The sequence below is a fragment of the Vidua chalybeata genome, chromosome 1 (genome assembly GCF_026979565.1).
Source record: "Vidua chalybeata isolate OUT-0048 chromosome 1, bVidCha1 merged haplotype, whole genome shotgun sequence".
NCBI classification, from domain to species: Eukaryota; Metazoa; Chordata; class Aves; order Passeriformes; family Viduidae; genus Vidua; species Vidua chalybeata.
The window spans coordinates 88,912,055-88,936,644 of record NC_071530.1 but is presented as its reverse complement, the minus strand read 5'-3'; the positions used below and the strand labels follow the sequence as shown (position 1 = coordinate 88,936,644).

The 24,590-nt window shown below is 39.1% G+C and overlaps 1 protein-coding gene across 15 annotated transcripts in view; it reads right to left on the bottom strand.

Moving 5' to 3' along the window:
• The window catches only part of LOC128783698 (poly(rC)-binding protein 3-like), a 499,860-nt gene that overhangs the window by 51,734 nt on the left and 423,536 nt on the right, over nt 1-24,590 (bottom strand). For 14 of the 15 annotated variants that reach the window (XM_053934802.1, XM_053934809.1, XM_053934779.1 and 11 more), the window contains one exon: nt 10,257-10,419. In XM_053934802.1, coding sequence (XP_053790777.1) covers nt 10,257-10,334 — 78 coding nt within the window. In that variant the 5' untranslated portion in view covers nt 10,335-10,419. Of the gene's footprint in view, nt 1-10,256; nt 10,420-22,613; nt 22,630-24,590 lie in introns of those variants that run through there. The other variant, XM_053934760.1, reaches the window with a different exon arrangement.

Sequence of the window (24,590 nt, the reverse complement as noted above, 5' to 3'; positions counted from 1 at the left end):
TTCTCTGTGAGTTTTGCATTGGATTTCAGTGGGGACAGGAATTCTACATGGCCGATCATCACCTCGTTATTTATTAACTAAGAGCACAAGCTACAAAAGAAATGAGTGAAAGAACTGTGTGAATACTACTGAGTAAGACTGGTGACCAGTTCCTTGGAACGTGCTAGCAATGACATTGTAATCATATGGAGTACTTTAAATCTTCCCCTCATCACAGGGTGACTTTAGAGCTTATTCTATAAGCCAGTTTCAAAACATCCAAGCCAATGCCACCTCTCATTCTCCCCTGGGAGATGGGATTCTGCTTGGCAATGTGAGGTAAGGTCACAGGGGCAGAGAGAAGCACTAACTTTACATGAACATTTCAGAATTTTTTCAGAGTTTTGCTTTATATAAATTACTGGAAAAAAAACCAGAAATATAGAATGGTTTTAAATGGGTCACTTCAGACTTTTCTGGGCCTTAACTTTTTCTAGGAAATACCCTAGAAAGTACTAGTAACAACAGATCATGTCTTTAATTATGATGAGAAACCTATTTCAACCACAGATTAAATCAAAAGTCTCTTTTCACCTCATTCTTCAAACTACCGAAGCCACTTCACCAAACCTTTAATGTTTCTTTATACAGTCCAATATTTGTTTCATACAGTTTCTCATATCACCATGAAATAAGTTTAGTGCTAAATGAGATACCTAACAGCATTTTTATGACACTCATGTTTTAGCATTATTTCTAACCAAGGTTACTTTAATGGCTTTATCTTCTTCAGAAAATGTTTCTAGATCTGCCAGACATCAAATGTGCTGTAGTTAAGTGCATAAGATGTCTCTCACCTACATCGGTTCATTACAAGTTAGGAGTTCAGTGTAAGTCAGGCAACCAACCCTCACTGCAGTACAGGGAGAGACAGTAGAGGATATTTTGTTCCTAAAGGAGGGAAGAAGTGTAATCCCAAGGGTTTTTGCTTTTTCTCATCTGCAGAAGAAGCAGCCTAAACTGACACTAACATATGCCAAGTTTGGTAAGGAGTTCTACAGCTGATGTCAAGTTCAGCCTCAGAGCAGGTCAGACAAGTGTTTGATCCAGCTGCACTAGCAAATAATTGCCTATTACAATATACTAACAACTCCTGAATTATTTGCTGTTTTCCAATACTCGGGAATATAAGCTAGCAGTAACTATTGATCATCAATCTCAGACTGATTTATTTACTAAGCATCCACATGTAAATATAGTGGAAAAAGTTATATGATAACAATTACTGAGTTTCACATAATCACATTTCAACAGCAGATCAAAAAGAAGTGCACAAAAAGAAGTTATAAAGGGGGGAACTAAAACTCAGTGGGAAAAAGACAGGTCCAAGCCAACCCATGTGGCAGACTGATGCCAGAGCTAAAAGTACTACCTAGGCTCCTTGGCCTCAACATGTAAACACCCACTCTCCAGACACAATTGTGCTACAACACCCATGCTGGATGACTCCAAAATGCTGTGTGTGTCTGCCTACACCCACTGATCCATCCCCACACATACACAGGTATATTTGTTTATTTGTATTTAAAGTCAATATATACATGCAGACACTAAACAGATGAGTATCAACTTTCCTTCAAGGAATGACAGGAAGGAATTTGGGGTGCCTATCCTGAAATTCATCAAAGGAGCCTAGTTTCAGATGGTGTTGCATACCCAGCCCAGGTAATGCCTTCCAAAGGGCATTCCCACCTGCTGACCATATCTCAAGCATGGGAGTCTCACACCTGTGCTCAAAGAGTCGTTTTGGAAAACTCCAGGAAAATTTGAAATCTACATGCTGATTTCAGATAGCCTGAAGATAATTCTCAGGCCTGGGGGACAGAGTTGTCATTATGATTTTCTTTAGTAGGAAATTTCTAATCAAGTAGATAAAACAAGAGCTGAACCTCACCAACAAACCCTGGGGGACTGCCCAGCATCAATAAAGTATATTGCTAACCAACAAGCCAATTCACTGCAGATAACTTGAGGAAAAGCAATGGTAAAAACAGGGGATGGTTTCTTTCATGCCGAAATGTAGCATATAATACTATTTGCACACCTTATTCACAAGAATGTGATGAATTTTGCTCTTAATGAACACTTGGGAAGTGGTGGACCCATCAAAGAGCAGAAAGCTATTTCTGCAGACTGTGCATCATCTGTGGTGAAGATGAGGCAGCACCCGCAGAACAGAAGTGGGCAGCAAAAATTCCTGTTTGTGAAGGCTTTTGCAGGGCTCTTGATGGTAAGAATGACTAAACAAAGATATAAAACTGGCTATAGAAGAAACCTATTTCCTAATCAATTATCTCGTGTGTCCTTTGAATAGCAAGAGAAAGAAATCAGTCATTTTAAGAAAACAAGAGGATTAATAAATGACAACAAATCTTGGTTTAAAGATTAACCTTTGATCTGTAAACATGAAGTGTGAAATTCCATTACTTCTTCTAAGTGTGAGGTTGGTTTAATAATTACTGAGTCTTGGAAAATCAAAACAAAACCAGGTAGCTATTGTGGGACCATAGAGACACACAGGTCTTGCTCTATTATCATGCAGATTTTATTATCCGTGCTATGGGGCAAACAGAACAAAAACTTCATAGGATCCCTGAGATAAAGCCACGTCTAGAAGGAAAGCACATTTAAGAAATAATATAGGAGTATATGCTTTCACCTCAAAACATCCAATGAAGCACAGGCTCCATCCTAAAGCCTGAAATTCCTTCAGGCAATGCTCTGATCGCACATGCTAACCTGCTTTCTAAAAAGGACAAGGACAAGGTAGAACCAGTAGGGCTGGAGTCTAAAAACAAAACAGCTTTGAAAGGAAAGGAATACAGCCTTCCATGGTGGGGAAGCATCTGTCATGGGACAAGGATGGGTCCTGGCAACAGCACACAACAGCTGTGCTGATAAAGTTTTCTAGACTGAGACCAGTTGTCTTTCTCCCATCCATAAGGAGGCATCAACATCACTCAACTCTCTCTCTCCTCACCTTCACCTGAGGACACAGCTGCCAATAGTCAACTAAGCTCATGAATATGCTTGCGTGGAAGACCCCAAGAACATGCTCCACAAAGCCATTCTGAACAATGTGTTTGCATGGGAGCATGTGGGGCATCAGCATTTTTCAAAGACTGGAAGAAAAGTCAGTTTTTGGAAACATGACATAATGTGTCAGCCTCAGAGCAAAAACAGCCACCTTGAGTAAACTGAGAATCTGATTTGTGTTCTGGGATTACGTGGGATTAGCCACACTGCCACGGGAGATCTCATGTTCCTAGGTGATGCTTCAGTAGTCACTGTCTGATGCCCACAGCCCTAATTTAGAAAGGCATTGTGGTCCAAGGCCTTCCTTACTGAAGCAGATCTTTTGCTAACAAATATGGTAATGCATAAGGAAATCTAAAAATCATGTTTTTTCTAATGGAGACTTCAGTATTATGCACCTTCTGCAAGTACATTTAACATTCTTTTGGGCAGCTGTGCCAATGGGCATTTTTCCTTTGCTTTTTAATAGCAGATGGGTAGCCAGCTTACATTTAGTTTCACACCTAAGCTCCCAGACTTCCCTGCCAAAACCAACCCAAAAATCAGTTCTGTCCCTGTGCTTGTCCCTGAACCTGTGATGCTGAAGCAGCAGCACTGAGTAGTACCTTCTGCAATCTCAGTTCATTACAGTCATGCACTGATGAGGAGATTTTGTTTGGTAAAAGTGGGAACACTCAGCTATGGAGATTGTTTTTGGGAGTAGAGAGTGCCCAGAGGCTGGGGGAACTCTCTCTCTTCCTTTCTGATTTTTGAGGCTAGTGAGAGTATCTTGACTGCTCCTACAAAAACACAGAGAAGAGATCCATCTTGTGTTGTGCATCTGCGTGCACAGTTTTGTTCCATGACCAGGACTCTCAGGTATCACAGTAATGCAAGCAAACAAAACAGGAACTATAATAGCAATAGGCAGGACAGTCAATCCTCATAATACCCTGACAGTGTTTGTGGAAACTAGAAAGAACAGAACAAACATTGGCTTGATTGGCATTTTATGGCTTGGATTGTATAACTGACAAGGTGATTCTTAAAGTTACTTTGTTGCATTCTGTATTTCAGTAAGTAAAAAATAAAAAATGGAAAAGGAGAAGGTCATTACTTTTAAGATGGGGAAAATTAATTTCTGTACTTGTTTTATGGTCTTTCAGGAAGGCAATTAATCAGGCATCAAAAAAGTGGCCACTAACAGGAATCTCTGATGCTAAAATGGTATTATCTGTACTAATGAAAAATGCAATTTTTATTAATGATTTTATTCTGTATTTGAGCTGTTAAGTGTAAGCCATCACTTTATGAATCTAAATTTTCTTTCTTTTTCTTGTAAAAATTCTGTATGTAGCACCACAAAATAATCACCAACATGCCTGAAAGTCACCATTGAAGCTGGATGTAAGTCACTGTAACCAGTGCTTCCAGTGCCAAAAGTCACCCATTGATCCTGCTGAAATAATTTTGAACTCAGATACCTTGAGTTCCTCAGGGAATATAAGATTACGCTGTAAGTACTAAGGCACTCATAGGGTTTTGTCCAAACCCAAACATTTGACTGAAGATACATCTTTCTAGTTCACTGCTGCTGAATGAGAAATGCATCATTGAGCAAATGGCATCACAGAAAGAAAAGCTCCATTCAATCATCGTATCTTTCCTCCATCAATGCAGATTATACAATCTAATAGTACATGTGCTACTCTCTACTGGACATATTTAAAATTTGCATAGGAGACTTACAGAACATAACAAAAGTCTCTATACCAGGTTTTTTTTTTCTTGGGATTCCCTTATTAATTTTCAAAATAGTATTTTATATCATTATTTCCAGCCACAAGCACTTGCAGCATTCAAAATACCATGACATTCTTATTTATAATATGTATTTATGAGAATGTTTGAAGAAAGTTAGGCACAGTCTCCTCAGTCTCCTAAAACTTTTGTTATTTTTCTGTGAATTCCCCCTCTGTCAGTCTTCACCATCACTCACACACATGGCACCTGCTGCTGAGCACAGAACTGCAGGTGTGATTCTGCCAGAAGAACAGTAAAGCAATTACCTTCTCCTTGCCCCATGATGCACCAACGCCATACATCCAAAATTGCACACACTTTTGCTGAAATAGCTTTCCTCTCCAACTTAGCATATCCCAAATGTGCCACTCTCTAGACACTGACACATCTGATGCTTTTTAGCCTTTTATGCTTTCCAGATTTCCCTCTGTCACTGAACATGTATCTTCTAAATTACCTTCTCCAGTTAATTGCCTCAACTCTCCAATTTACATCTCTCAGTATTTGGCAAGAGTCCTACTTTCCTGCCAGTTTTCCCTTCACTCCTTCATCCTACCTGTAAATTATTTCTTTGTTCTTCCTAACCATCTGACTTCATTAATCCATTTTGCTGAACTCCATTATCTTTCTCTAAAAGATTCCTCAGGCTCAATACATTACTATATTCTACTTTGGTTTCTTGCAGACTCCACTGCACCCAATATGATTTCATCAATGCACATGTTCACACAGTGCCTTTGGAAACAATGTGTTATTTCTCATGCAAGTTTGTACTGGAGGGAGGAAGCAGAGATTCTTGCACCACCACTATGAGATGGAGGTGGATCTTGTAGTAGATTTGTGACCTGCTGCACTTTCTATGTTGGCCCATTTGAACATTTTCTCCTGTTACACCTCATGGACCTGGCTTTTAAATCTCCACTAAGCTGCTTTCCTGAGATTTAAGACCTTTCTACTGACACAGTCTCTTTACCGTCCACATCTAAAATTAAACTTTAATGTTGAGTCTCCAAAATCTTAATCAGCCTGTTAATACTGGCTGTGTAGAAAACCAAACTAGTCCAAAATCATGTTATCATTATGCAGTATAGTCAAAATAGGTGCTTTTTCAACAGCTATTTCTTTCTGGGCATGAACTGACCAAACCTAGTTCAAGACCACTGCAGATGTCAAGTGCTAACATATGTTGATAGATATCCAACATATGGGCAAGTCCACAATTTTCAGTCTTTCAATCTCATTACCTGAGGCAGTAAGCAAGGAAAAATCAGCCACAAGTCATGGGAATAGAAAATTCAGCAAAAGATGAGCAAGGAATGGTAAGAAGCATGGAGGTCTACACCTATATCCTATGATATGCAAATAACCAAAATAATTTTTATCTTTATAAAGATTTAGAAAGGAAGAAAAAGTAAATGTTACAGCTCTTTTGGGGCCTGAGCTCTGCCTCTCCATACAGAGGGCTCTGATAGCTGGGGTCTGTTTGCCCATGAATGCACATACACTCCATTTGCCTTTCTTACACTCCTCAAAAACAGTAATCCGATCTGGCCAAACATTGCTATTCTTGCCTTTGCTGGAAGCAGAAATCTTGCAATCCCTGCAATACTTCAATCTTGCCCAGTATACTTTTGAAGTAGACACAGATAATAAAGTACCCATATTCATTCACGTCTCTTTCCTACACAGTGATTTTACTTATTTTACTTCAAGAAACAGCAAGGATCAGATGGAAAATACAAAAGTAGGGCACTGTAAACAGCCTCAACTCATATTCTCTGTTTTTCTCTACTGAAAAGTATGAAACAGCTTTATTTCTTAATGCGTTGCACCTTCCTCATTAATAAAGGATGAAAATGCATATCTGCATTATTTAACATATTCTATATTTCTAACTGCATGTCCTTCAAAAGACTCCTCTGTTTCTGACCCCTCTGGAGAAGCATTCAGGTAACTCGGACAGAAAGGTGCTGAGCAGCAGAGGCTGCAGTGCCTGTGAAGTGCAGCTTTACATGATGAATTCAATTTTGTCTGACTTGTTCTTAGAAACCTTCAGTGATGGATGGTGCAGCATGCCCAGGCAGCCTCCTCCCCTCGCACATCCTCGTAACAAGTTTTTCCTAATCTTGCTTTTGAGATTTCCTACAAACACTGACAGTTGCTTCTCAGTGGATGCAAGGAATGCCTAAGCACTGCCCTTGCAGCATCCTCACCCACACCTGCCCTCTAATTCATCACAAGAAAATGTGACAAATGTTTTGTGTTGCTCATAATTTCTCTTCAGGGCTATAACACCATTGTAACTTTTTCACTGATGTAATATGGCACAAGATGAAAATTAGGCCTTTCATCTAACATCATCACAAAATCTCTGAAAGTCCTAGCTCAGGAGGACACCTTTCATACTAGGCCCTGGAAATACTGAGTTTACCCCGAGGTTAACCTTTCATACCTCACAGCTGTTGGCTTTTTGCAGGGCCTGCACAAATTCTTTTTCCACTATCACTGATAAAATAATTGCTGCCCTTCCTTAACACCATGTTTTCTGCCATGAGAATAACAAGGCTGTGCCTTGCCTTGTTGCCTGCTGGCTGCTCCCAGACCTTGCTATGCTGTGTGCTCCCAGGGGCTATCCCAGCCTCCTCAGCCAGAGGCTGCACAAAGCCCGGCAGGAGCTCAGCTGGCCATGCAGACACTCCTTTCCCCAAAGCAAGATAAAGCAAAGGTGCTGATCAGTGGTGTCCTACCTGCCCTGCGGAGACACTGGCCCTGGTTCTTCCAGAGCTCAGGACTTCCTATTTCTTTTCCTTTCACCACATGATAATATCTTTTGTTTTGCCACATAATTTGTTTGTTGTGGTGGTTTTTTTATTCATTACCATCTTGCAGAGGTCTGGCCACTCATACAAATCCTCATTTTTCTGCAGGTATAGAATTTACCTTAATTGCCTCATTAAGATGTCCATTCTTGACTTAAAGCCTCTATACAAATCACATGAAAAGTATATGTTGAAAATTTCCCAAGTCTGCAGGACTTACAGTCAAGATAAGCAAGCACAGTAGCACAAGTTATGGATTTCTAATTAAAATGCAAGCAAACAACACAAAGCACATAGGCCTTCCCTATGCAAAGGTACACTGGTAATAATGGTTTAGAGATAGAGAGTTAAAGTTAGTAGGGAGAGGTTCTCATTTTTCCATGCAATGCATTAATAAATAACATTTAAATTATTTTAATTTAAAAATAACTGAATTCAGTTTGTTCCTGCTATTTTAAAAACCTTTTTATTTCCCCACTTCTCTCTCAAGTTATGACCAGTTATTTACAGACCAACTTCTGCTTCTAGACAAACAGTTTTGTCTAGAAATATTAATTAGAGATCAACAATTTCCACTGATGTCATTACCACAACAAATCTCAAGGAAGTCTAGAAATGTGTTTCTTCTTTTGCAGAGGCACATACAGCTTTCAGAATGCTTTCTCACATTGAGTTCATATTGATTCAGACATCCTTCATTCCTCTGTATTATTTCTAAAACACAGAAATGACATCAAAGAAACGGAAAGCGTCTGACTTTTATCACCAAAATAAATTCTGATTCAATGTACTCTTTCCAATATTAGGCACAATAGGATACATGATTAGAGCACAGTGGAGCTAACAGAATACCCATCGTGCCTTGTTAACTGAGGATGCATGGTATAGATCCAGGTAAAATTTGAACTTTGTAGCTTTTGAGGGTTTAATTTAGACCCTTGGGGCTACATATGCATTGAAGACTGGACACATAACATCCATTATTGTTAAAAGTGGTTGCACACAAAATCAATGATGTTTAACAGAGAAAATGAACTTTATCTGATTTCATTTCTGATTTTAAAAAATCCCAATAATCCTAGCCCACAGTTTAAATAAAATGTCCTGAAAATGACAGATACTTCATTTTTACTTTAAAGGCATTGATTCTGAAACAAGCAGAGCTGTCTGACAGTGATTAAAGAAGCCCAAAACACCATCACTTAAGCACAAGGGAATGTGACTGCACCCAGTAGGGCTGCTTATACCCACTGGGATAAGTATGTGTTCATATGCTTTCATGGACTGGGACCAGAAACCAGTAGAATCAACCCTGAAGACCTAATTTTGAGCACAGACACGTGTACAGATTTTAGGTGGGTTTTGTAAGAGAGAGTGTTATTAAATTTGTTTGACAGATCCCTATTTAAGATGCAGATTTACACACCAGATGCCTGCCTGAAGCTGAATATTTCAGGGGGAAAAAAATCAAAATGGTTAGATCATTTCTGAGAAAAAACGTAATTTGATCTGACATAACCTAATTTCTGAGGGTTTTAATTTGCAAATTTAAGCTGTACCCCCTCACACTTCTCCGTAAGTAAAATACAATGGGAGATACCTTAGTGTCCTATTTGTGCTGTGAGTTTATCATATGTGTGCTCATACCATAGGTTGAAAACATCCATTATTTAAAAATATATAAGTATTTTAGTTATAAAATTAAACTCTGGGAGTAAATTTTTTTTTTAGATTTATAGATACAAATTCAATCTCTAGAATAATATGCATTATATATTCACTGTTCCCTGTTAAGGATGAGACTAAACCACCTCCTTTCTGTAACATTCATTTCATTAAGCCTAAAAATGCCTGGAGTTGCCCGATGCAAATAATACAAACAAACCTATGAAATGTGTTTTTTAATTAAAAGCCCACTTTATGATCTGTTGATGAAATAAGCAGCAACCAGACTGTTAAATCTGACAATACTGAATTGGCACTTTGTCTATGGCACAGATTTCCCACTTATCTGCATGCTTTAAGTGCTGCACTGGACAGAAAGGAAATGAGAGTCAGTCTTCCAACCCAAACCCGCAGGGACCTGGACAAACCCCCGGCATATCAGGGGGCTCACTCTGATGAGATGTTACACCAGAATAACGAAGAACTGGACCCCATTTGCATTCAATCGAAATAGACACCACATCTGTGGCAATTATTTCACATGAGTCAATGTTCTGGTATCCTAAAGAGGCCCTGCAAAACTCAGCAAATGCTGAGAAAGGCGAGCTGTATGCAGGTCAGCCTCCTGCAAGGGTCTGCCCAATTTGGCTCGCTATCAATGGAAGAACTCCATTTTTTTTGCTGCCGGATCCGCTCAAAATGGGTTTGTTACAGGCAGGGTTTGTTTCAATGAGCTTGGGCTGCAGCGTGAACTTCAGCAGGATTCCCTGAAAGGCAGGGGGTGATTTTTTGGCCGTGGCAATGGTGCTTTTGACTCAAGGTGGAGGAGGAGCAGACCCTCTGTCAATGCTAGTGCCCAGGCTCTGCTGGTAGCTGCACACACACTCAACACACAGGCAACAGGAAATGCTTCACCTTGCCATGCATGAGAAGGCGTATGGTAAGAGTGACATTGAGACCTCCTTCAGACACTTTTCCGTCCTTCGTGTTCATCCTGGACTTGTATCTTCAATACTTGAAAGTAGCTTCGTTTTTTTGGTTCTTTTTTTTTTTTCCTTCTTCTATTCACTTAATCAACCTACAGAGAGAGAGAAAGAAAAAAAACCAAAAAGTACCATTGAGTGGCTGAAGCTACTCCGAACTGAGAATATCATGTTGTACAAACCAATTAACATTCCTTCCTTTGATTTTCTGGACCACAGTTTAGTGCTGAAAAGGCTCCTTTGATTATTATCCCTCCCATCCAACTCTTTAGCCCTTCACCAATTACAAGATAAACTCCCTTTTGAAACCTTTAAAATTTTCTTAGCTTCCTGTATTTCAAAGTTGAAAGTACAGAGCAGAGCAGAGTGAAGTACGTTTTCTTCTGAAGAGCACTTTGTTAACCTCTGCAGTGTGTATATGCTACATGCATATATGTGCCTTTCACATGTGCCTGGTGCTGTTTGCATTTCTCTCCTTGTTACTGCCTCTTTCTCTTTTTGCTCTTGCAGAAGAGATATTTTTGTTTTCTCTCCAGCTAGAGAGAAATTAATTCTGAGTCTAAACACTGATCCCTGCCAGCAACAGTGGATGACACATTATCAAAGACATCTGAATAACTAAGAGCCACTTGCTGTTGTAAATCTGGGCACTGTCTGACTTTGTTTTTGTCTGTGAGGCCCAGAGGTGGCTCAGTCCCTCCAAGGCCAAAGCTGAGCTTCAGCCCTAAGTGGAAGGAGGATTTTTCTTAATTCCTCATGACAAATTGCAGATTTCCAGTCATTTACAAAACCATAAATATCCTAAAATGCTAATGAAAGCTGCAAGGGCTGTCTTTGAAGGGATAAACAAGCAGCATTATAAGTTTATTAATGCAAGGACATTTATCAGCACAAACAAAAATGTGGGCAGGAAGGAATATTACCAAGGGCAGACAAATTCTGTAGTAGAAAAGACTTAGCGACTCCTTATTTAGTTTTGTCCTTTTCAGGCTTATCTTATAGAGCATAAAACCCTTAGACATTATGCCTCTCAGTAACCATCCCTTTTTGTTACCCATCCTTTATAACAACCCTATTAGCTTTGCATCTTTGGGCTTCCCAAATATTTGCTTTGCACTATATATAAATAGGGCACTGGCTAATGAGCACTCCTAGGGACAACCATTTTGTGTTTTGGAGTGTATAAAAGTGTGTACTTTTATACACACTTTTGTTGTGTTTCAACTGTTTCACTGTTGGGACAGGCTGCTCTCTCCTCGCCAAGACTGCTCAGGCATGGGACTAAACAATTGGAAGGGCCTATGGGATCATTCTCCTAAAAACTCAGGAGGAAGTATCATGAGGTTGCTTCATCGCTTCATTAAGCTAAGAGCCACTAAGCACTTTACTAGATCAAAGTGAAGTCCACATTGGCTGAACACGTTATGTGTGAGAGACATCAACAGCAATCCTTAAAGGAAGAGCCCAAGAAATGTGTGCAGTGATTCCTGATGGACTTGCTGAGCTGCCAGCAGTGATTCATGGCACCCTGGGAGACTGCTTCCAGACCTGCATTTTCCACAGCCATTGGTGGACAGCTTCATGAATTTGTTTAGTGCCTTCTTGCAGCCATACATCTGGTCTCCAAAAGTGGTGGTCTCACATGTTTAGTATTAGGGTGGAAAAACGATCTCCACTCTATGTGGCTTAAATTTGCTCACTGAAATTTCCCCTTGTTATACATTTTGCCCTTTGTGTGTTATCTGAAGACTATCACACCAAGTCACTTCTCTGAAGCTGAAACTTCTCATTTCAGCCAGGGCCTATGAGTGACCAAGCCATTCCTGATGTTTTTGCCCCTAGGAAATACACCAGAAGAGTTTTCTCTCAAACCTCTACAGGAATACTAAGGCCACAGAGAGTTCCTGTGCCTTCAGTGACTGCAAGAATAAGTGGCAGACATGGCTAAGGAGAGATGAAAAGAAAGAGTGAGAAAGAGCAGCTTAAACTCCTCATTCCACCTTCCTGATTTCCTCTAACCCAGCATGGACTCAGGGTATTTAGTACCATGTCCTCCACCACCCAGACCACAGCGCTGATATAAATCCATTTATTTCACCTTTCTAGGCTTATCACTTACATTACATATTCCCTATCTCATTGGAGAAAGGGAGACAAGAAGCCAGGTGCCTGGGTGAGAAGGCAGAAAACAGAGGCAGCCTGGCCATGTCTCTGACGCACCATGAGTGCAAGAAGATGACAAGAAATGTTCCAAGGCAGATCTCAGGGAAAAACCTGCAACTGCATGACCATGACAGCCCCTTCTGACAAGTTCAGAGCGTGGAGCAGAGGAGATGACTGCAGTTGTTCCCAGGCTGAGAAAGGGAATGGTCTCATGCTGCTCACCTGCTCCTTGCTGAGGAATATGTCCTGGCTCTGACAGCCCAGCATTTTTTGATCTGTCAAAGATAACCCAACCAAACCCAAAGGCCAAACAGGAGCACTTTGGTACATAAACAGTAGCCTAGACCTTGTCATTCTGGACTGTACAAGAGCAACACTGGCCCTCTGAGCCCTCTAGAAACCGATGACAGCTTTAGGGCATGCTTGGAAGATTTTGAGAACAGCTGTGTTTCAAGTAGAAGCAAGGTATGTAAGACCTCTGTGGATCAAAATTCAGTGATGAAGGTACAGTTGTGTTTCTAATAGGATGTATTCCCATGTGGGAAAAATAATTCCAGACTAGAAACAGGTTTACAGTTACCATGGCCTTTTACTACTGGGATGCTACAGCATCACTTTGGAAAAAAATATGAAGGAAAATCTTTACCCCAACAACAAACCAATCTCCACCCAAGCCTGACCTATTCCAGATAAAACCTGAAAAAAATCAGTAGTAAAAGCTAACACCCAGAGATTAAAAATGAAATTCTACCACAAATATTTTTTGAAAACACACAGCTATTTGATTTTATGAAGGATTTTGTCACTGTCCCTCCTCCCAACAAGCTTAAACTCTGGCACCTGGCACTGAGAATCAGAACAGATGTCTGGGGGAGGGCTGGGAGTGTGTGTGCCTGCAAGGAGTTAGGCAGCTGTGTGAGATACAAAAGGAATTAATTAAAAAAGGCAGTCTCACATGCTAAAGAAGAATATTTAAAAGCTACACATACACCACAAAGAGAGAAGACTTTTTACTATGCCAGGTCAATCACATCTGCCTCAGCTGTCCTGAGAGTGCAAGTATTCTGGGTAAAATATTTACAGCTTTACAGAGTAAACCTACAGCACTGTTAATGACCTGGGTGTTTTGGTTTTAAAGGCAGATTAAAATAAAATGTGTTGTTGTACTTCGTTACTTTTAACTTTAAAGTTGTTTGTTTTGTTTTGTTTTGTTTTTTTTACTTTTTAATCAAATTTTTCTGCAGACAATGTTGCAAACATGCTGATCTCTGAGTGAATACAGATGTCAGATCATGGCACAAGGAAGAGAATGGTTCCCTCCACAGAGCCTCCTACCAGACAGCAAGACATCCATGTATTTATAAACCTACTGCTGTCAGATACAAGCGCATTGCGAATATTTAATTGGTAAAATAATTTCCCTCTCCTTTGCAAAGTCAGCATTATGAACAATTTGCTGTGTTCCTGCCTTGTGTGTGCCTCTCTGCGAGCAAACAGGAGGGTGAACACAGACAGCTTTCCTTTCTCAAGCTCTGTGTGGTGAGCTCCTATGGCTACTCTGGGGGCTGGGAGAGCTGAGTCTCAGACTGAAAAAAAATCACTGTTTCACACTTTTGCTGATGCCAGAGAAAAGTCAGGGGACTCCACAGGTGAGCAGAGAGTACTGTGCAGGGAGGCAGAGTCAGTGGTGCAGCTAAATATTAAGAGTGAGGGTGTTTGCATTTTAGCCTGCCTTCAGCAGAGAGCTGGCAGTGACAGGAGGACAGCTGGACAACATCCTCTTCCTGACTTTGGGACTCTGCACTAGAGTACACAAAGTCCAAGACCTGGGGCTCTGCAGCTCCAGGTAACAAGCAACAAATATCATGCCCACAGAACAAAGGAAAGTATCTCACATTAGGTAGTTCCCAGCAAACTGCAGATCTTTACTTCCTTTGGGGCTTTTCCATTGTCCTGTGGACATTTCCACTGCTGTTTATCATGCAAAAAGCAAACATTTTTCTTCAGGTAGAAAAAGACATCCAAATGCATTTTAAAAACCACAACATTTTTAAAACTTCAACAAAATGGATGTGGAGTCATATGCAAATGCCTTTTATCTGTAAGTATATGTTTCTATACATTTTTAGTATTAGCTATCTCAAGCTGGCATATACCCACAGGTCCTACATGCTCAATATTTATTAAACACAATTTTTTAACATGGCTTTTCTGTAATTGTGGGTAGATTAGGCAAATAAAACAAAAAAGCAGTTAAGCCACAGGTTTATCGGACTACTACAAAACCCCAACACAGTTCTTGGGGATTTCAGTGAATTAATAAAAGCTACAAGATGAACTACACAGCTGAAGGGCAGTGACACAACCCCCACACATGCGCACACATGGAGGTTAGGACTCCTCATGGCTGAGGGGATAGTGTGAGATGGCTGCCTGAAGCCTGAGACATGGAAAGCCAACCTCATGACCCCCTTTCTTCCTACCCCTCAAGCCTGCTATTTCCCTCCAAGAAAATAAGCAGGCCATTGCAGAGAATATGGCTGCACAGTGCTTTCTAAAAGATATGCATGTTAAGATGACCGCTTCAGGCACACAGGGTAAGAAAGCAGCAGGCAGGGATGCCAAAGATTAATAAAATCAACATAGTACCAAGGTAGACATCAGGCAATTGATCTCCGAGTTTAAAGCCCAAATAAATTATTTGACATCCGTGAATCTGCCAAGAGAGCTATTAATCTCAAAGATCCAGAGGGATGCAAGGGAGAAGCGAGAGAAAGAGAGTGTGCATAGGGTGAGGTGGGGCGGAGATGCACAGTCAAAGAGGCATGCTCTGGAAAGCAGAGATGCCAAGAGAGAGAAGGAGAAAGGCAGGGAGAAAGAGAGAAATTTAGCTTCAGAGAGCTGATACAGGGAACAGTGTGAGAAAAATCAATGTGGAAGCAAGAACCACCAGGAAATATTAAAGGAGGAAGCCTGCTCTGCTATGTGAAATCTTGATTTTACAGTTGTTAAATCTAAGCTCTTGGGAAAGAGGAAACTGGCCAGAGCACCCAGCATAGCATTCTCTGTGTTTGGGCCTCAAAACCTCTTGAACTTAATTATGATGCTTCATCACCACAAACTGAAAAATGTAATTATGAAGAAAGCAAGGAAGAATCTACTGATAAAATTGAAAAGAACAAATTCCAGCTGTTCCACTGAAAAAAAAAAAAAGATAAAAGAATGGGGAAATGATAGTGACTGACATTCAGGAGAAGCCACTTCTAATTCATGTGATGATGGTTAAACTCAGTCATATAGTTTCCATGTTATCTGTAGGTTTAGAAAAAGATAACTTCTTTTTCTTAAGGAAAACATGAGAAAATCTAGTCTCTCACAGTAAACATGTCATTTTCATAATATATGGAAATATCCCAAAGGAGGTATAACTAGGCAGATACTAAGCCATAGACATGGGAGCATGAAAAAGAAGACTAAGACATCAGCAGAGTAACGTGAAGATGAAACACGAAAGTCATGAAAAGGCTGTAGCTAAGTCCTCTTGATCAGAATACTCCAAGTGGAGGGAGACCTCCCAGGAATTGGAAGAAACACACTGCCAGGCATCACGATGAGAAGAAACAACCTGTGCTTTCAGCAGAGTACAGCTCTTTGGAGGCTGATTTATGCTACTGACATGATTTTAGTCTTTCATTTAAACTGGAGGGAATACAGGAAGGGATAAGGAACATAAGAAAATTGCCACAGGACAAGAACTGATGCCATTATCAGTAGAGTCGACATATTTGGCCATACAGTAAAGCTTAAAATTAGAAATAAGTTGTCTGCCACAGACAGGTTCGTGCTATGAAACAAGGAGATGACTACTTTGCTTACAAGCTCTTTGATAAGCTAGGCAGCCATTATCTATGGCTTTTCACTTGAAAGTAACATCTCTGGATGTCAAAGGATTAAACAGTGTAATTACCCAAAAAAAAACCACTGGCAAAAGAAAACCACCCTGTCCCTCGCCACCAGCCAAAAACCAACAACCACAACTACAGGTGAAATCCAGAGCAAAACCAGCTCAGCTGCAGTTGTGTTAATTTGTTTCAAGGAACATTTTTTTCAGAAATTATTAAAGGATATAATGATCTGATAATATTTACAGTCTCAGCTGAAGCAAAAGAAGACAACTGGATATTTGCTAAACATACGCTTCTTCACTTTCTGTGTCAACTGAAGGATAAAGACATCCACTGTTACTAAACCACATTGTTGTGAAGTTACTAAAAAAGCTCAAAGGAAGCCCACAATAACATAACAGTAATAATAACGACAATTCTTTAGAGGATTTTTTTCCCAATAATAACCACTTGCAAAAGGAAAAATAAGGCTTTGGAGCACTTCAGTTTTACATAGAAGCCTTACCAGGAGAACCTGATTAATGTACAATAGCTAAAAAAACAGGTGCAGTATCAACCTTTCTACTTTATCTCTTCCATCTCCCAAATTACTAGAGAGGAATCTACACAAAAGAATAAGATTATACATTTTTTTCACATCCTTATAATTTATATCTCCAAAATAGATTTAATGCTAATCTCTAACTCTTTCATGAAGAGAACAAGATCTGCAGATCCTGGCTCCCTTAAATGGTTGTATCATGGCCCATTTTAAGTAGGGGGGATAGTTGGTGTGAATCCAAAAATACAAAGATGAGAAAATTAATTCTTTGTGTTACCAGAACAAAGCTTGCATGTGTCAGTTGGCACAATGGGTCTTTGGTAAAAAGGTAAAATAAGATAAAACAACAGCTCAAGAATAAAATTTAAACACTAGAGAGAAGAAGGATTCAGGAAATTCATAAATTACATGCTCAAGGAGATACAAATAACACCTAATGAAAGTAAGCTGAATATGGGCTACTAAGAGAGCAGTAATTGAGTACAAAACAGATATAGAAAATACATGTTTGTGGGGGGTTTTTAAAGTGGTAAAATAGTGCCTCAAAAGTCAAAGGGGATTAAAGAGTAACACATTCTTCCACCAGCCAACAGCCACCAACAAAAAGCAGTTACACAGCTTAGCAAGCCCTGTGCTCCTTTTACTAAATATTGTAAAAATCTCTTTATCTGTCATATGCTAAGCTGTGTAGTTACTACAGATGGCTGGAAGTAGTAGTTTAGCCAAAGATGTGAAACTGATAAAAGAACAGGATGAAAAAATAACAGAACAACTATTATAGGCAATTGAAAGCATAAAAACTGGCAAGACTCCAGGAATGCTGCCTTTTGAATGAAATTTTATGAAGTATGTGAAGTGACACTCGTTTTTCCTTTGTATGTTTGATGGTGTTTTGCCTGAGGAAGAACCTATTCTATCTATAGAAGAAGCTGCCTTGTGTTCTCCCTGCAGCTGCCTTTGAGTTCTCCCTAAAACGAGAAATGCCCTCACCCTATACAACTGACATCTCATTTGCTGAAGACCACTGAATGTCAAATAATCTTTGAAGAGGACAGAAAAAGATTAGAGACTTATTTTTTCTATTCTCAATATTCTCAGCTGATGAATGTTGAGCTACTGAACTTGATGTATATGAGTCCTGCTCTTAAAATGGACCACTTTTCCTCACGTTAGTCAATTAGCATGAGCTTTAGGCAATTACACTGGTTGTTCCTTTTTTGATTTATTAAAGGAAGTAATCAGCAACATATTTATTGACTCTTCTACTAATAATGTTTTTTGTAAAGTTTTTTGAATAAACAATAAGATGTTATGAAATTTATTACAGGAGGAGAAAACACAGAAGCACAATAAAGACTATTGTCTTGTTCACAAAATTTCTACTATCAACATTTAATGACAAATTACTTATTTAACATAAATTAATGTCAAAATATTATTCTGTGTGTGAATAGACAGCTACATACTGCCAAATATCAAAAGTTATCCCAACAGAAAGCATCACATGCCAAACAGGTAATAAACGCAATCAAATGTCTGGAAATGAAGTATCAGGAAATCTAGAAAAGCTACATAATGATATTCAGCAAATGCTAAACAGATCAGGGATCTTATGGAAGTAAATAATTTCCAGGCTATAGAAAGCAGTGGTTCTTTTGCCAAAGGTATCTTCCGTCTTTCTAATTTTCCCCCGTTCTTTCTGCAATTATTCCGGAAAGAATTACCCTGGCAGAAATGCAGAGAGCATCTTTACAATTCCCCATGAACTACAAGACAAGCAGCAGAGCGAGCATGCCAGTGCTTTGTACAAACCCAGTAGCCAACTAGCGCTTCTGCATCTGTGCAAAAAGCCAGGCAGATAAAAGCTCCTGTAGATAAAAGCTGACATGCTGGACTAATGCAACATAAAGGCTTCCACAAAAAAGTTGTGGCAGCCCACTATAAATTACTCTGTACAAATATTCTCCAAAAGGATTTGAGGATGAGCAGGAGGACAGAGCAGAAGGTGCTTTCTTTCCTTTCCTAACGGCAGCAATGAAATGAACTAACTGTAAACTTCATCACGAACCTGCCAGTTTGCAACATCAGGGAAGACAATTTATGCACATGGTAGACCAGTTATTTACCAAGGACTCTAAAGCTCTAATCATAGCTTTAAGCATAAAATCAGCTTTAACTGCCACTTTATCCTGTGGCTCCAAACCCTCAAGTAAAGCACCATGTTTCTCAGACCTCTGGGATTTTTTATGTTGCCTTTTTCAAACAGAAATTTGGCCTTGACTTGCTTATGTTTGACTAAGAATCAGACACTTCAACTAACTTGGATTAATAATTCCATATGGTGTGAGATAATAAATCTAATAAAGAAATGTACATATAAGTCACAGGGAAGGTACAAGTAGCACAAGAAGCATAGTAGTCTGCCAGCACAGAGATACTTACAAGAATGGCCTACCATATAAGAAGAAATTTTTGGTCCACACCAATTCCTGGAAAAATCCTGCATTCTGATGACCTAAACATTGTGAATGTGTGGTATATTTGTTAAATAATCTCTGCCCCCTGAAGTCAAATGCATGTCTCTGACATTTCCTCAATAAATAATTTCATTCTGGAATAGTGTTTAAATTTTAAATTTACCTTAATATAATTTAAAACAAATAAAGCAACAGCTTTGCTTGTTGATTTAAAAATAAATGTACTTGCAAGAAGACAGTCAAGCCTAAGTCTCTTTCCAATTTTTTAAAATGTACAAGAGAACAGAGAAATTGTTCACACAGTCTGACTCTTTCCAATATATTTAAATGTATTTATATATTTATATATGTATATGTGCATACATAAAAAAAAAGATACATTTCAACATAGTATGCATATATGCACAGAATATGTTAAATTATGACAGGCAAGTAAGGTATAATTTTTTACATGACAGATATGGACAAATTTTAAAACGTTATGCACAACATTGCTGAGGTGTCATCTAATAAACAAATATTAAGAACATAATGATTTTTAAATGAGTTTTTTATCTTCAATAAAAACAGTCTCACAGACATAGAGATTTATAATTTTCTTTGCCAGTACATATAGGAGTAAGGACAGCTTCGTATTGATCAGAGGAAAAACTTCCCCAAACCAGAAGAACAGCCGAGGAGATACAGAAGATTCTTTAATAGGAAACATTAACTCATCAAGTGTGTTCCCACTGGGCACAGAACAAAGAGATTTTTAAATACATTCGGGGTTTTATATTTCCATTGGTGTTGAAATTATATGTGTCCTAGAATACATCTTTGTCCAACCTATTTGTAAATTAAATGCTTTCAAGACATATCTGGTTTGATAAACATGAGTCAGTTGTTTCACTCAAACCACAAATATGGTTGTTGCTCAGTGAAATGAGGCTAAAAATAATGATGATATATTTAACTTCATAAAATATAAAAATATTCCATATTGATATAATTGAACCTCTGACATAAACAAGTAAAAATATCACTTTTGTCGTCACCTTCATGATGTTATATACAAGGCTATGATTTGAAAATCCATTCAAGCTTCCCAGATGAATAAAATAAAGAAGTTTTTAAAGAAAGGGAAATTCACACAGCCTCTCAGAAAGGGAAGAGGATGAGCTCCAATCCTTGAGTCACAAGGGGATGGGTACCAGCCTCTGGAGTGTGAGTCACAGGCTCCCTCCAGGGACACCACACTTGTGCTTGCTTGAGGCAAAGAAGGAATTGTCTCAGAAACCAGTCCAACAGCAGCACAGCTGTAACAGCTGCAAATATGGCTGAGCACTGCAAAGACTTCCATCGTTCATGGGGATAAAAGGGGAAAACAAAAAGCAATGTTGCAATGTCCTGCCAGGGCATTGGAATTGTTGCCTTTAAAAGCCACAACCTGAATATTTAAGTTCTCAGCCACTGATTGTTAGTGAAAACATATAGCATTATACAGATTTCACTGTGAAATTAATGACTATGGAGTAGGTAAGAAAATCCAGTAAGTTCCAGAGCCTCATTTGAAAAAAAGATTTAAGAAAAAAAACCCCACCCAATCAAAAAAAAAAAACAAAAAAAAACCAACAAAAAACCCAAAAAAACCTCAGCCCTTAATAAATGACTCTTTTATGGCCATTCAATACTCAGAGTAAAGAGGCAAACACATCCCAAGATTTAAGCCACTTATATCAATATTTTTGTCACTGATTTAAACCAGGAGACTCTTTAAAACTCAAAAGCCAGTCTAATTAATGAAGTATTCAAAACCAAAGAAAAACATAAAATAGTTTATTAGTGACTTAAAAGTGCCAGTTGTAAAGTGAGCCACTAAATCTTGCTCTAGCACTGCATTTGGCCCTAGCCATCCATGTGTTACTTCTGTGGAACCTTTAGAAAGGAAAGAGCCTCTTTTTGAAGAAACAACTCATTTTTTTCACCAAGCTGCTCAGCTGAAACAGTGCTCCATGAAATGTCTGTCATTTTGTCTAACTTTCAGTCTCCTTCTGTACAAACACATGCATACACATGTACCTGTACATATGTCCATGAATGTATACAAGCTTCCCCAACACCTTCAACATTTTTAAGAGTTAACAGGGATGTCCAAATGTCAGGTTCACACAAGTTTCATTGAGATACAGACTAAGCAGGTGCAAGGTCATGGTTCCACTGCAGGCCACTGAGAGCTTCTTCTCCCAGTGATAACCTTGAGTGAGCAAAGTGGAAGGAGGGGACTCTGAAAGTGAACTAATACAATCACTTTAAAAGCTCCCAGATTCAGAGAAGCTCCCAACAAAAGGTGCTTTAAGCAGACACAGGACACACATTCCTTTTTTTCCCCCCACAGCTGCTCCAGTATCTTTGTTGCTCATACACAGTCCCGCTACCTTTAACAGATTTTCATGGACATAACCAGATGCATAATTTGTTGCTCTATTTTCTTTATGAAAACAAGAGAGGATCTTTGCTAATGTGAATGATTTGATGGTGCTCTTACCTTCCCACCTTTGGCCTGGGACCACAAAGTGATCCATTAGTTCATTCAAAAGAAAAAAGTAAAGGTCAACAGAAAGTAATTGCTGACTTATTGCAGAAATGCCAGAGATATACTGTGGATATACATCCAGGAATGAGTTACTAATAAATTAAAAAGGCATTACTAAAGTTTTGGTACAGTCTACATCAGTAACTAGAAGAAGGTATTATCATCACATTAATGACTGTCACTTGGATGGACTGCAGACACTAAAAAGAGAAGAGCTCAAATAGGAGCACAAAGATAATAACCCAAAAAGTAACACAGTGGAAAAGAAGTGACCATAAATCTACAATACAAACAATAATACAAATACAACAACTGAGAAACCCAGTTCTTAGAAATGAGTCACATTTGGAAGGCCCTGATGATACAAAAGACCTGGGGATGACCCAGGCTACAAATTTAAGGTTTAAAACTTGTACTTTGAAGTAGGGGAATAGGAAGCATCTATGTTCTCACAACACCTATTTTGTATTTGCACCTGGACAATCCATAACCAAAGCAACCCAAAAAACCCCAATCCAATCCAATCCAATGCAACCCAAAAACCCAAACAATCACAAACAAACAAAAGAAGAAAATGGAAAAAGAAAAAGGAGTTCATTGAGAGGAGAGAAAGAAAAAACCTACTTACTAAAACTGACAGAAAGATGGAGGTGGATCTTAGCCACTGTCCAGTCTAATGTAAAGGAAAGAGAGGCGAATGAACCCATGAAGTCTTATTAACCTCCAGTCTCCAAGAGTTTGTACATTTTCTGTTACTTTTTCATTTATATTAGAGCACTGGAATTATTTTTATTGAAGTTGGGGAGGGATATTTTAGAAATTTTTTTACTATTATTTAGTCAATAAGCAAGTTAACTTGGTAAGAGGAAAAGGAGGTCATATAGTATTCAAAGAGATACAATACTTGTTTTCTTTTTTCCCCTCCAGTGCTCTGTATTGAAATCTGAAAAGCCCGTTTCAGATTCTGCACGTTGCTATTGCACACGTAATAATAGCACACACTGGCCTTTGATACAATTCTCTTCAGGGAACAAAAGCTTCCTTTGGCACAACTACAGCCACTGCTTGTTGTAGGTTACACATGTCTTTCCAGTCAAGCATGATTAATAACTGTTAAAAAAAATGCTCATGACCCATGGCAAGTATTCTTTCAACTATAATACCAGCATTATGGGCTCTGAATCTCAGTAATTTTAAAATGTGCTTCTACAATGGAACTATAATTTAATTACTTTTTCTGCAGCCTGTTCCATTTTGTTTCATCACTTTGATTGCACCATGCACTTGGCAGCTTATGGAAGACTGCATCTGCCTCCAGGATTATTTCACTGGGCTCTTTCGACATCTGTTTCTGAAAATGACTTTATTTGCAGTGGCATAAAGAATAATCAGAGACTTGTTTAATCCAGATAAATTGGAAAAGAGAGAGACACAGAGACGGAGATGGAGACAGGGAAAGGACCAGGGAGAAAGAGAAAGCAGATCTATGCTTCATGCTGCAGAAGACATCAAAATAATCTCTCCTCTTCCTGTGCTTCTGCAAATGTTGTTATCTGACGGATGATATGATACATGAAAAGATGAGTCACTAAGTCAGTTCCTTTTAATCTTTAGGGGGAGCTCACAGATGCAATACATTCTAGCTAAAGCTTCGTGCTGTGCTTGATCAATTTAATAAAATTTTCATGAATTACATTTGCAACCTCATCCACTGAGAATCACAATGCAGTCTGAAATGATCCATAGCAGTTGACGAAAGTCCTTGTAATAAATGAGCTAAATCCAGGCTCCAGCCTGACCTGACATCCTTCCAAAGGCAGCTCCAGCCAACACCTGTTGCCCAGTGCCACTGCACAGCTATGGGCCGAGCACACAGTTCAGCATAACTTCCCAAATATCAGCACTCATGAACTGGGTCACCTGTGTATCAGATGATCAAGTTCAAGGCATCTGTAACATGCCCATGCCTGCCTGAGCTTTGATTCAACACAATGGAAACCAGCACTGTTGACTCCTGTTTACTTTTGTATTACAGATGGATTTGTTAACCCACAAACCATTTAAAGCAGTTAAAGACATGCCCTCTAAAAGATCACAGGTATTGGCCAGGTTTTATTTCATTCTTTAGTTCTCTTTGCCTGTTTTTTTGTGGAGGGTGAACATACACTTATCAAGACACATCAACTGCCTCCCTAAGAATGCTGCAGGAAGGCAGCTCTGGCAACAGAAGCAGACAGCAAGGCTTTAGGGACAAAGGCCACTAAAATTCTAAGTGCTAGACCATAAGGATAACAAGCAGAACAATTCCTAACATAGTCTTACTTTTGAGAGTTTCAAATCCTGCCTGTCTTGTGCTGCTCCTTTCTTTTTGGAGATTTTTTTCTGTTATTTGCTGGTCTTCTAGGCTATATTGCTGCCGCAAGCACATCAGAAATTAACTGGTTTGGACTCATACATTTCCTAGGAATTACTTACAGACAACTCCAAGGGAGGCCTGCAGTTTTCAGGAAAACAATGAAGAAAAATCATTGTCCCCAGAAGTAACAGGTATCATGCAAACACACAATAGCTGGACATGCTCTTAAGTGATGCCCATGCTCTTTGC